General features: G+C 40.9%; 1 protein-coding gene across 1 annotated transcript; it reads left to right on the forward strand.

Annotated features, from left to right (window-relative positions):
* Positions 1-841: 841 nt before the first annotated feature.
* LOC134348456 (acyl-coenzyme A amino acid N-acyltransferase 1-like) lies at positions 842-14,107 on the forward strand. The gene is made up of 3 exons (XM_063051875.1): positions 842-1,441; positions 7,698-7,900; positions 11,772-14,107. Exons 1-3 carry the CDS (start codon positions 877-879, stop codon positions 12,336-12,338), a joined length of 1,335 nt encoding a protein of 444 aa, XP_062907945.1. The 5' UTR covers positions 842-876; the 3' UTR covers positions 12,339-14,107.
* Positions 14,108-14,328: the final 221 nt, after the last annotated feature.

The following is a 14,328-nucleotide window of genomic DNA, read 5'->3' on the forward strand; positions in this document are numbered from 1 at the left end:
TCACAAGATGAGGGCGGTGTCTCCACGATAAGCTCCCTCTTGTGCTCATTTTTGATACGTGCATGACAGTCAAACCTAGGAAACCTAAGTTAATTGTTCACGCATTTTTCTCATTCGATTTAGGGAGCGAGAAATGAGTGAAAATTGAGATATGGAAATTGTTATCTCAGAATAATATGAAATAAAATCAGTTAACGTTGGGAAAGTTGAGTTCACAGAGAATAGTGCAAAAAAACAAAATACATCCAGTGAGCGGCAGCTCTGTGGGCGCAAACGCTTTGTTACTAGGAGAAGAGAATGGCCAGACTGTTCAAGCTGACGGGCAAGCGACAGTTAAGACAAATAACCAGGCCTTAGAACAGCACCTGTAACGGCACAACACATCAAACCGTGAAGTGGATTGGCTAAAGCAGCAGAAAACTTTGAACACACACAGTGGCCACTTTAAATAAAAAGGCTAATGAGTGCAGTTATTTTCATCCCTTTGGAATATTGTGGTGTTAAACAGAGATGTCAAACATTCCTGTTTTAAAAGAGTTGCGGTCAGGAAAATTACTTGACCGCCCAATAACTCCGTAATTGCATTCCCATTTTCCACCCTCACTGCCCCAAATGTCATTGTCTCGAACTTCCTCAACGACAACCCTCTACATTTTAGCCCGAGCATGAGTAGATGTCTGCATTATTTTGAAGGCGTGGAAACAAACAAAAAGCTTAACTGTGGTGGAAAAAATCTGACTGGAGCATCTCTGTCACAGCCGCTTCAGCGATGAAGTCTGCGTTTGATTAATTCCCGCTAGTTTTTACGTTGGTTTGGGGTTGGGTGAGCGTGCGGTGTAAAGGTCACCGTCGCTGCAGTTGGTTGTGGTGGCGAAGATGCTGGGGCGGACGGCTTTCTGGCTGTGGCGGGCTCGCTACCGACCTTGGCGGCGCCCGGGCAAGAGCTGCGGCCGAGGGAAGCGTGGTGCAGCCACGCTCTCGGTTACGCCGCAACCGAGCCTGGCGGACGAGCCCGTGTGCATCCGTGCGGCGGGGCTGTCGCCGCACCAGGAGGTCACGCTGCGAGCCCTGGTGCTCACCGAGAGTGAGCAAATGTTCGACTCCAGCGCCCAGTTCCGCGCCGACGACCGCGGGTTACTTGACGTCGGCCGCTCCCCCTCTTTGGGCGGCGACTACCTGGGCGTGGTGCCCATGGGGCTCTTGTGGACCCTTTCTCCCGCTAGTATGGAGATGCCCTACCAGAAGTTGAGGCCCTGCACCAATCTGACCGGCAGGCCCCTGCGAGTCGACCTGTCCTTGCACTCGGGCCACACGCAGGCCGGAATGATCCCTGGACGGATCCTGGCCAAGCAGGCTGTCGATAGGTGGTACAGCAAACCCGGAGTCCGCTGGATTAGGTTAAGGGAAGGCAGGATAAGAGGCAGCTTGTTTCTGCCTCCAGGTAAGCAAAGTGGGGAAGGCTTTCCCTGTGATAGACTGGGCTGTAGCCACTACCTTTGTAGGCTTTTCTGTTCAAGTTCACAGCCTTATGCTGCACCTATGCTGAGGGAGATTGTGGGGATGATGTTGCCAATCTGAACTGATTGGGGTCTGCAATTGAGGATCCAGATACACAGGTATTGAGACCCAGGTCTTGGGGCTTATTGATTAGTTTTGAGCGGATGGTAGTATTGAATGCTGAGCTGTTGTTAATGAAGAGCATCCTGATGTATGCATTTACACTCTTCAGATGTTCAAGGGTTGAGTGATCAGGCAATGAAATGGCATCTACTGTTGCCCTGTTGTGATGGTAGACAAAATGAACCAGATCTAAGTCACTTCTCAGGCAGGAATTGATATCAACTTCTCAGAGCACTTCATCACAGTGGATATAAGTACTCCTGGATGATATTCATTGAGGCAGATTACCCACATTTTTCTTGGGCACTGGTATAATTAAAGCCTGCTTGAAGCAGGTGGGTACCTCAGACAGCCGAAGCGAGAAGTTAAAGATAGCAGTGAACACTCCAGCCAGATGATCAGCATGTCTTTAGTACTTGACCAGGTACCCTGTCTGGGCCGATGCTTTCTGTGGGTTCACCCTCATGATTAATGCTTTCACGTCGGTCTCAGAGAGCAAAATCACAGGATAATCAGGAGCTGTGGGACCTAAAATGTGATCGGATCTTCACACAAGTCCTAAAGCTAGATAAGGAGAACTCAATTAAATAAATAATGCAAGCAAACATTATACTTGTTTATTTATTGAGAAAAATGATTCAATATTACAGGTATTTGTTGGAAAAAGTATGTGAACCTTTGCTTTCAGTAATGCTTGTGACACCCTTGTACAGCAATAACTTCAACTAAATGTTTCCAGTAACTGTTGATCAGCCCTGCACATTGGCTTGGAGGAATTTTTGGCCATTCCTCCTTACAAAACTGCTTCACCTCTGGATTGTTGATGGGCTTCCTTGCATGCTTGCTTTAGGTCCTTCCACAACATTTCTGAAGGATTAAGGTCAGGTTTTGACTCGGCCATTCCAAACACGAATTTTCTTCTTTTTAAACCATTCTGTTGTTGTTTAATTCTTGTCTTTCAGATTATTGTGTTGTAGCATTATCTAACTTCTGTTAAGCTTCAGGTGACAGGCTGTTACCCTAACATTCTACTGTAAAATGTCTTGGTACAATTTTGAATTCATTATTCCCTCAATGATTGCAAGCTGTCCCGGCCCTGAGGCAGCAAAGCAGCCTCAAACCATGATACTGCTTCCACCATGCTTCATAGTAGGGATGAGGTTGTTGTGTTGGTGTGTAGTCAACAGAGCAATGTGCATTTCTGCCAACAAGTTCAACTTTTGTCTCATCTGTTCATAGAACAGTGTCTCGGAAGCACTGTAGAACATCTAGGTGGTATTTTGCAAACTTGAGACATGCAGCAATGTCCTTCCATGAACACTGTTCTTGTTCAGTATTTTTCTTATAGTGGACACAGAACAGAGACTTCAGCAAGCTCTAGAGATTCCTGCAGGTTATCATTGGGTCTTTTTTTTTCACCTCTGTCATTGTATGTTGTGCTCTTGGTGTGATCTTTGCAGGATGTCCACTCCTCGGGAGAATAGCAACAGTAATGGATTTCCTCCATTTGTAGACAATTTCTCTTACTGTGGACTGATGAACAATCGGGTCTTTAGAAATGCGTTTGTAACCTTTTCCAGCTTGATGCATCTTCACAACTCTAAGGTCCTCTGAAAGTTGTTTTGATGAGGCATTGTGCACATAAATGGACCATGGGAGAAAGGGTGAGGAGATAGGCAGGTGAGAAGAGGGCAGTGTGGGAAATAGAAGAAGGAAGGAGAACGGATATCTTTACCAGAAGGAGAAATCGATGTTCATGCCATCAGGTTGGAGCCAACGCTGAGAATGGCCTCATAGTGGCAAGAGGCCACGTACTGAAATGTTGGAATGGGAATGGGCATAGGAATTAAAATGGTTGTCCAACAAGAAATTCAGCTCCTGGCAGACAGAGCAGAGGTGCTCAACGAAACAGTTGCCGAATTCACATCAGGTTTCAACAATGTAGAGGAGGCCGCATCGGGAGCACCGAATAAATTAGGCAACCCCAAAAGATTGGCAGCTGAAGTGTTGCCTCACTGAAGGACTGTTTGGGCCCTTGAGTGGAGGTCAAGGAGGAGGTAAATAGACAGGTGTAACATTTCGATTGCTTGCAGGGCTATGTGCCAAGATGGAGATTAGTAGGGAGGGACAAATGGACAAGGGAATCACAGAGGGAGCGATCCTTTCAGGGAATGGGGGGAGAAAGTAAAGATGTGGTTGGTGGTAGGATCCTGTTGAAGTTGACAGAAGTTGAGGAGAATGATGTGTCAAACGTGGAGGCTCATGAGTGGTAGGTGAGGACAAGAGGAACTTTATCCCTGTTGAGGCAGCGGGAAGATGGGGTGAGCTTGAATGTCTGGGAAAAGGAGGAGGGTGAGGGCAGCATCAATGATGGAGGAAGGGAAACCCCATTCTTTGAAGGAGGAGGACATTTCTGATGTTCTGGAAAGGAAAGTCTCATCCTGGGAACAGATGCGGCGGAGACAAAAGAACTGAGGAAAGGGAATAACATTCCTACAGGAGAGTGGGCAGGAAGAGGTATAGTCAAGATAGCTGCTGGCCCTTCCCATGGTCTTGACCAGCATCAGAGAAACTCCAAACAAAAAGACTAGACTAAGCCTAGGTGGTGACAAGATGAACTAGGTGCGTCATTACCCAGAGCTCTTGACCTCAGAACACATATAGACACATCATGACAGATATCCTAGTTGACTATTGTATGAAAGTAACGCAGGCTGTTCAGTCTGCTTCTCCACAGGTTTCTACCACCTGGAATGATCCACCAGAAGGACACACCCTGATTCGTAGTGAGTGGATCCTGAATCAAGAAAGCACATAAGGAGCCATTTGGGCACTCAGTGGGAAGGACCTTATCGGGTGCTGATAATTACTAATTCAGCAGTAAAAGTCAAAGGAAAAAGTGGATTCACGCTAGCCTCCTCCTGAAGCCAATAATCATCTCCTTGGTCTTACTGATATTGAGTGAGAGGTTGTTGTTGTGGTACCACTCAGCCAGATTTTCAGTCTCCTCCTGTATGCTGATTTGTCACCACGCTTGGTTCAGTCAATGTCAGTGGTGTCAACGACAAACTTAAATATGGTATTGGAGTTGTGTTTAGTATCATATGAGTAGGGCAAGGGGCTAAGCACACAGCCTTATGGTGCACCTGTGCTGAGGGAGAGTTCCATTTCCAGTGTATGGTTTTACAAGATCTGTGATGCGAATTAAAAGTGTCTAGAAAGTGTAGGCAATGACATTGTTGGTGTCTTCTAGAAAGTAGCAGCAGAAATGGTTTGCAGTGCGAAAAATGGTTCTCCAAAGTTGTGTAACATTAGATCTTAACCGTTAAGGATGGTGGTGGGGGGAAAAGGTGCAATTATAAGCAAAAGGTGTTGTACCTATTCAGCTGATGAGTCTGAAAACATCTGACTTGGTCAATCATAAAGAAGCAATCAAGGTGAGTACAAACCACTGAGTGGAATTTCTTCAACTGGATCAAATTACCCCTAAGGAGCTGGGGTTACTGGATGTTTTAAGTTTAGTGCTTACCGCGGTGTGCTTATTTGTAGTTTATATTTTAATTACTGATATAAGGACATCATTAGTAAATCAATCTGCTCAATCTCAAGTGAGCTTCCGGACGCATAAGGACAGCCCACCTGTTTATGACATCGCTATATAAATACCCCCGATGTTTTATAACTCAAGGTTGATTACGGCCTATGTCATTGTCATACTTTATTGATCCTGGGGGAAATTAGTTTTCGTTCAACATTTCTACCACGTTTTCCTGCCTCTGAATTTTCATAGGTTGAAAATGTTGTATTTTGAATCAAGGGGGAGGATTGTTGGAATAGGATCCAAATTGTTTTTATTGGTGTTTTTCCTTGTAGTGTTAGCTTTCTTTATGCTTCCTTTCTCTCTTCTATCTTTTTATTAGTTTCATAAAATATAAACATAACATAGCAATAATACAAAATGTTGGAAATACATTGTTATACTTAAGATGAGTAATTATAAGACCAAATAGTATAAATTGACAAAACTCCCAATCATGTAGGATAACAATGAATAATACAGGACAAAAAAAATGAGAAAAATCATGAAAAAGAAAAAAAAAACCCACCCCCAAAACACAACTAATCTAAACAGAATTCCTTCCTAATGCTTCCTAATATGTGTGTAATCACATTTAGTAACTTGTAGTACATTTGGTTCTATAATTGGGTTTCTTTGTCTGCAAAGCTGAAGCGTGATTCATTCAGTACTTGTTAACGTATCTTGACTGGTTTTGATCAGTTTGCAGCATAAAAGGAAAGTGTGTGCTCAGCTTCTGTTGTTGCTTTCTATTTGTAACCTCTATACTTTGCTTGCTGGTATCGGCTGACCCAGTGACCTGTACTATGATTAACATCTAATAAAATGGCTATAACTGTAAGATTTGTGCAATGTTGTTGACTTCCAAAATACCTTTTGAACAACTTCATCTCCAGATCTAACACCCTGCTCCATCACGCACGCTCCTTCTGCTGGGTCCTCTCTCCCTACTGTTCCTATCTGCCACCCGACTTCTATTATTTCATTTCATGTTTAACCAACCTTTCCTATCATATTCTATCATCCTTTTGTCATCCCCCACCTATCACCTTATAGCTTCTGTTCCTGTCTCTACTCTTCCCTCCTCCATCTGCCTATCACGGCACCTACTACTTAGCAGCTTTTGCTTCACCCCTTCTTTTCACATCTTAATACCTGCCATCTCCTCACTATCTTCCAGTCGAGATGAAGGGTCTTGACCTAAAAAACCAAATGTCCGTTTCTCTCTACAGATGCTGCATGACCCTCTGAGTTCCTCCAGAATTTTATTTGCTGCTTGAGATGCCAGCATCTGCATTCCCATCTTCTTACCCCATTTACTTGTTTTGCTTGGAGTTACAGTGCTGAGCTCAGTACAGCCCTGCCACTACCTTGTCAGAAGTAAGACTGAGATGAGATCAGAAACTGCCCTTACTGAATGTCAGCAAGGTACTTAGTAGTGTGTGACTGTCACTTGGTGAATCCTGCTGCTTTGCTGATAATTGGGAAAAGTTTATGAGTAGCTGTTAGATGTGGAGATGATGTTTTCCAGAAAGTTCTTTAGAAGTCAAGAATGAGGTGCAGATCTTGGGGTTACAGGTGTTTTATAAAATGTTCATCATAGTACAGGTCAAATATAGCCAATCTGTACTAGCAAGCAAGGCAATAGAGGAACTTCGGCACATGCTTTCTTTTTGCCCTGCAAACCAGTCTGAACTAAATTAGATAAGAAATCTGTTAACAAGTACTGATTGAGTCACACTCCAGCTTTGCAAAGAAGCTACAGAAATATGGAGCTATATGTACTAAAAGTCTACGGACATATGGGTGATTATACAAACACGTAAGCAATTATAAAGAAAACTAAAACTATAAAGAAAAACAATTTAAAAACAACAATCTGGACTCCATTCCTACATAACATGTTCTTGAGCGCAGGTTTTTTAGATGATATAAAAAAGATTTGAATGTTTGCTGCATATTTGATTTGTCCAGAGGCTAGTGTATTGTTGGTTCTGGGGTACACTGATGTACCTCAAGCTTAATCAACAGATCATAATTCTCTATGGACTTGAGAATACTCTGTGACCACCAGTAGAAGAATAATTTTGAAATTGTAGAGTGTGAAATGTGTTTTCACATGAAGAGGTTTATGTAAAGAGTGGAGGCATATGTAAGGGATTCACTGATTTCACATGAAGATGAAAGGTGAAAAATGGCATGTTGATGGTACCCCTGACACTCCAAATTCAAAACCATGAGCATCAATTTGAAACCGTCGTCAGAATTTTATCTTCCTGTGATGTATTTAGATTAGATTATGATTTTGAAACAAATATCAGAATTTAATTTTTGATTGGAACTTGATGTCTACACAGTTTTGTTTAAGTGCTGCTGTTTTTAAAATCCAGTACTAAATAGCTGTGATTTTATAACTCAGGGCAAAATTTGTGGCTGCATTCCAAAACAAATGGGTAGATGATTCTTCTAATAAGCAATTTTGTTCTTGTTGTTCCTTCAGGGGATGGTCCTTTTCCTGGAGTGATAGACCTGTTTGGTGATGAAGGCGGTTTGACTGAATTTCGTGCCTGTCTCCTTGCAAGTCGAGGCTTTGCTGCCCTTGCTCTTCCCTACTTTGGGTTTGAGGATCTACCAATGACCCTGGTAGATTTCCATCTAGAATATTTTGAAGAAGCTGCAGAATATTTATGGAAGCATCCTAAGGTAAGATGTGTCTATTATTGTCTCAGCAATTTATTGAGACCCTTATTTAATCACAATGATACAGTTAGCATAATTACATGTGACCCCTGTCTTTCAAATCAAAGATAACACATCATGATGAGCTTTTTCTTGGCCAACCCAATATGACACCCGTACCTTGGTCAATGAAACATCCATATGATTTAATCAACATCACATTCTTCTAAAGGTCATTTATACTCAACGGATCTTTTTTTTGTAGCCATATTTCCTCTGACGACCACCTGGGTTTACAAACCCATCTCCTCTCCAGCATTCTCCGAATAAAGGTATGTCCTTTAGGACTGAGATGAGAAGGAATTTCTTCAGCCAGAAGGTGGTGAACCTATGCAATTTGCTGCTAAAGAGGCCCGTGGAAGCCGTTGTTGTTATATTTAAGGCAAAGATTGGTAGGTTCTTGACGTGCAAGGGAGTTAGGTATTACTAAGAGAAGGCAGGAGAATGGGATTGAGAAAAAGAAATAGCTATGGTTGAATGGCAGACCAGACTGAATGGGCTAATTCTGGTCCTATATCTTGTGAGCATTTTGGGAATACACTTTGTGGACCTTTAATCTCATTTTCATCCCAGCTCGTCAACCTAATATCTCCTTTTAATTCCCAACGTTGAGTTGTATCCAGTGGTATGAGTAGTTAATTGTATCAAAATCAATTTCTTAATTGGATTTATGCCAGTACTTTGGTTTCTATGAGCCACACTATCTGATTCATACTATGCTGTTAAGTATCTGTCCATTGGAGAATCTGGAATTCATTACCACAAACGGCTGTGGAGGCCTAGTCATTGGATATATTTAAAGTGGAGGCTGAGTATTGAGAGCTTCAAAGGTAACAGGGAGAAGGTAAGAGACTGGAGTTGAGGGGGTAATTAAATTAGCCTTAATCATCTGGCAGAGCATGAATGGCCTAATTCTGTTCCTGTGTCGTGTGGTGTTATGTCTGAGATCTTCCCAAGACTAGTTCTTGAATTTCAATAACTTGCTGATTGCATTAATGATCCAGAGAGAAAAGCAGAGTGTAAGGTATCAATTGTTGCCGATAACACCAGAAATAGATGAGAGGTTGTGTTGTAGTGAAGATTTTTGCATTCTGCCACAAAATAACAAGTGGGTGAACACAGCAGAAGTGGAGGTTGCGGGTTCAATTTCAGTATTTATGAGAAATTCGGATAAGTACATGGATGGGAGGGGTGTGGAGGGCTCTGGTCGATGGGCTGTACAGAATGATACTAGATGGCCTGAAAGGCCTGCTCCTGTGCTGTAGTGCTCTGTGACTCTGTCTCAGAGACTGGAGTTTAATGTGGGGAAAGTCTGAGGTTACTCACTTCAGTAAGAGGAATCAAAGGGTAGACCACCATCCAAATGGAGAGAAATTGCAAATGAGTGAAATGCAAAGGAATCGAGATGTTCTGTCTGAATCATAAGGATGATAGATACAGCAATTATTTAGGAAGGGAAATTTCGCATGCACCTTTATTACCGGAGGGTTGGAGTTTAGAAATGGGATTAGAGTTTACAAATGGGGAACTATTATAACAATGACACAGGGTGTTGGTGAGCTCATTAAGTACTCTACATAGTTTTATCCCCTTAAAAAAAGGATGTACTAGTACTCAAGCAATCTAAAACTAATTGAGCATCATGAATTGTCGAAGAAATTAGGACCTAAGATCCAAAGAAGGCAGGAGAGGGTAGAAGTTTCCATGATTCAGAAAGCCTTTAATAAGGAGACACTATTAGAAGATAAGGGGACGTCATTCAAAACAAAGGTTTGTCATAATTTCTTACCACAGAGGATGCTAAATCTCTTGGAATTCTCTATTCCAGGAGGTCATAGAGACTAGAAAAGTCAGGGAATTCTGGGCTGTGGGGAACTTGTATAGAGGTTAAGGCTGAGCTATGGCCCTATTGAATGGTGGAACATGCTTAAGAGGCGTGGTGGCTTACTCCTGCTCCTACTTCCTTGAGTTCTTAATTGTAAAATTATTGAGCATTTCCAGTGTAAATTCCCTGAATTGTACTTGTGATGGCCCAGCATCATGCCAGTCTCAAGTGTGGATCAATCTTTGGCTTTTAAGTATAATGTTATAACACAGACTCAGGAAATTAGGATTGTCCCTCTATGTCTCCGACATCAGGTTATCAAAAGCAATTCTTTTAAAATAGTCTTGTATGAGGACACAATGTTTTCCAAGAAGGCAATAGTTACATCCACTGCATCTTCCCTGACTTTATCTTCAAATCAGCATCAAGCAGTCCAATAAATTATCATTGCATGACCCTGTATTAGTTCTAAGTTTTTCCTGCATTTTGTACCATTCTTAGAGCCACACATCACAGAACCAGGCCTTTCAGCCCAGCATGTCTATGTGAGCTATAAAGTACTCATCCCATTTACCAACACGTGCTTTTAGCCCACTTTGCAAAGTGCTCATCCAAATATTGTGGCGTGGGGAAAAAATTCTGAGTAACTATCTATGCTTCTCAAATTTATAAGCTCTATCAGATGCCCTCACAACCTTCACTGCTCCAAGGAAAGCTAGCCTTTCTAGTGTATGGATTGAAAATACCAGCATTAGTTTACCCACTATTTAGTCTTTATGGTTCAAAGTTCAAAGTAAAAATTTATTATCAAAGTATATATGCCATCAAATACTACCCTGAGATTCATTTTTGCAAGAATCTTTGTAGAACAAAGAAGTACAATAGAATAAATGGAAAACTATACATAAAGACTGGCAAATTGTGCAAATACAAAAAGAAACAAGTAATAAAAATAAGTAAGTAAATAAATAAATAGATTGCAAACTGAGAGCATGAGTCATGGAGCCCTTGAAAGTGAGCCCAAAAGTTCAATGATCAGTTCAGTTATGGTGAGTGAAGATGTCCACATTGGTTCAGGAGCTCAATGGTTGAAGGATAATAACTGTTCCTGAACCTGTTGGTATAGGACCTAAGGCTCCTGTAACATACTGATGGTAGCAGCGAGAAGGGAGCATGGTCTGGATGGTGGGGGTCCTTGATGACGGATGCTGCTTTCTTGTGGCACCGCTCCTTGTAGATGCGCTCAATGGAGGGAGGGATTTTCCTATGCTGAATGGGTCTGTAACCACCATTTTTGTAGGCTTTTCCAATGTGTTGCCATACCAGACTGTAATGCATCCAGTTAGGATACACTCCAGTGATTAAAATTACTGACCCTCTCCACATCCAACCCCTAATGAGCACTGGCTCATAGATGCTCAATTTCTTTCGCCTGTAGTCAATAATCCACTTTTTGGTTAGGTTGGGTAAGCTTAGCATCCTTATTTCGATATACCCCAGGACAGCATCTTATTTCTTTGTGGTTCTGCTCCTTATTACCACCTCACATGTAGGATCTAATTTTCACTGTTACTTAGTTATCTTGACTGTTACTTGAGTTATCTGTCGCTCCTGACTTATCACCAGTCTGTGACATAACGCACAGATATGTAATATCATACCACTTTATCACATTAACTTATATTACAGCGAATGATCCTCCTTCAGATACATATCTCTTGGGGCTTCCTTCAGGTATTATTTCATTTAATAAATAAAATTGTCACATCTGACTGATAATGAATGGTGTGTGTTGTAGTGCATGACTTTGACATGTCATCTTTGAAAGTTACTTTCTGCCTTTCTTGTAAGTGGGAAAGTTTGACGTAGGATTAAAATATTAGTCACTTATTGAACAATGTAGATTGCACCATTGTGAACACTTATGTATTTTTCTGGACTAGATTGTATGTATACCAAGATTTATGTTATTTAGAGCAAGCTTCTATAATGGATTTTGAATTTTTGTAGGTGAAAGGCCCTGGTATTGGAGTAATAGGTTCTTCAAAAGGTGCGGATTTGGCTCTATCAATGATTACGTTTATACCAAAAGTGATGGCGTCTGTTTGTATCTCTGGCTGCAATGCAAACACCTTAACTGATCTGTATTACAAAGATGTGTATCTCCCTTGTGTGACTCACAATTTAGATGAAATCATTCGTTTGGACTCAGGAGTTCTAGATCTGTCTGGTACACTTAGTGACCCCAATGAAAATCAAAAGAGCATCATCCCATTAGAAAAAGCTGAAGGACACATCCTGTTTGTGGTAGGAGAAGATGACAAGATATTGAACAGCAAATTATTTGCTGAAGAAGCGATAAAAAGACTGAATACACATGGGAAAAATAACTACAAACTCCTTAGTTACCCAGGAACTGGGCATCATATTGAACCTCCATGTTCTCCATATTGTTTTGCTGTGATTGACCGCTTCCTTGGGCATCCAGTACTGTCAGGAGGAGAACCAATAAAGCACTGCTACGCCCAAGAGGATTCCTGGCGAAAGATTCAAGAGTTCTTGCGTTTACATTTATGATGAAATGAGCTACAGGTTTAAGAAGATCCTTTTTATGAACTTTAAGTGTTACTAATCTAAGAAATTCTTCAATATTTCATGCAAAAAAAACTGTACAGAGTGCAATCCAAGAACATCTGAAATTCTTACTCTGAGCTACTAATTACATTACTGTTGGAATTTTTTTTTGTTCAAAAGTACTTCATTAAGCGTTCTGTTAAAGCAGTACTGTCAATAAGTATTTCATCAACATCATCCAGTATTGTAGAGATTAAATTCACCTTTGCACGAAGACTTGAAAGCTGTTGATTGTAGTTGTTTGTTGCATTTTATCTTCATGGTGACAAATTTAGTTTTATTTCACCACAATTGAACTTTTCTTCCCTTGCTTCTAAAGATTGTAACACAGGTTAGGTATAAAGTGATAATTCCAAAATTAATTATCATTTTATGCAACTCCAAACTTTGTTTATCGAATCCTGCCTGTACTTTTTTTCTCTCTCTCTCTCACTTACCCTGTCCATTTGATAGTATTTTGGGGACAAATACTCTCTGGGTGGAATTTACCTCTGGAATCTTGTTTTGGCCATATATACATCTAGGCAACGTTGTTTACAGCCTAGATAGCTGGACAGATAACAGGTACCCGCACTATGGTTATTTCTGCTTGCTCTTCTTTCTTGAGCCCATACACTGTCAAGGTCCTTTGTATGTTTCCATTTTGCTTTTGGACACCTATAAACATGAAAGTCAATTACCTAGTGTAGCAATTTTTTTTCCTCTCAAGTGAATTGAAACTAACAGCAAATCAAACCTTTTTGTTCAATTGGAGTTCTCAACTATAGTTAATGTAGCCTTTGAACATGTGTTCATTTTCTAGGGTGCATTAATCAATAGGCAGTATTAGTGGAGTGGCTGACTCTCAGAGTTCTTTGTGTTAGTCACTTGGTGCTTGTGAGTGAGACAAAGTAATGGTGCATACAAAAGCAAAGATAACGTTGAATGAATAAATTTAAATATACTGTATAAGAGATAACCAGAATTGTACCAGTGATGACTTCAGTTCACTAATGTTGCCAGAATTATTTTAATGTGAAAATTGGATTTTCTTGTATTGTTTTCATATGGAATATGTGTAATTAAAACATGCACCTGTTTTGATTGGATAATTCAGTTGTCAGTAGGCATTTTTTTTATTAAAAGCTTTTCCTTGTTGAGGGGAGGGAAGGTGTGGAACTGTTGGTGGTGAGTGTTGAATGAAAAATGGAAATTTGTACCCCACTTCCAAGCAATCGAAAAGGCATCTTTATCGCAGGAGAAACAATTAAAGGAAGATTGTAATTGGCACTCTTAAAAACAAACTGCCAGCATTCAGTAAGCTTATCTAATGATTGGTTGTGAGTGACTTCCTAAACTGCTAATACATTTTGATGTGAAAAGAGATTCTATATACATGTTGATAATGGGAGTACTTCATGTTTTAAAACTCTTACATTCTGTGCTTCCTTGTTGCAAAACATATTACAATTGTAACACATTTCTTGGTTGTCACTATAATATTGGTCACATTTTTAATGGGCATTGCATATATAAGGATTGACAGTGTTGCTTCACGACATTATAATTACTTGTTATGACACGGGAGAATATTCAACTCACTGGTTCCATGGTGACTTCTGGTAGTTTGAACCTGTCAGACCCATTTTTTTTATTTCCCCATACTCTCCATTTGTGGTGCCCATCAACTCCCCTTTGCATCATTTACAGTTGCTGATTAATCTGCATCACTTGAGAGGTGGGATGGAACTTGGGGGCATGGTGGTGGTAAGTGGAATACACCTAGCCAAAGGAAGAACATGTACATTTCATGCAGATGTTAACTGAGGCCAGGTTCAAATCCAGGTTCTTAGAGCTGTGCAGTGACACGTTAAATGTTGTGACACTTCTGAATTTCTCGACATATAGTACATAGTGGGAAAGCACCTAAATGCCACTTTTTTCTGAAAAGTAG

This window comes from Mobula hypostoma, chromosome 1 (assembly GCF_963921235.1).
Source record: "Mobula hypostoma chromosome 1, sMobHyp1.1, whole genome shotgun sequence".
Classification (NCBI taxonomy): Eukaryota; Metazoa; Chordata; class Chondrichthyes; order Myliobatiformes; family Myliobatidae; genus Mobula; species Mobula hypostoma.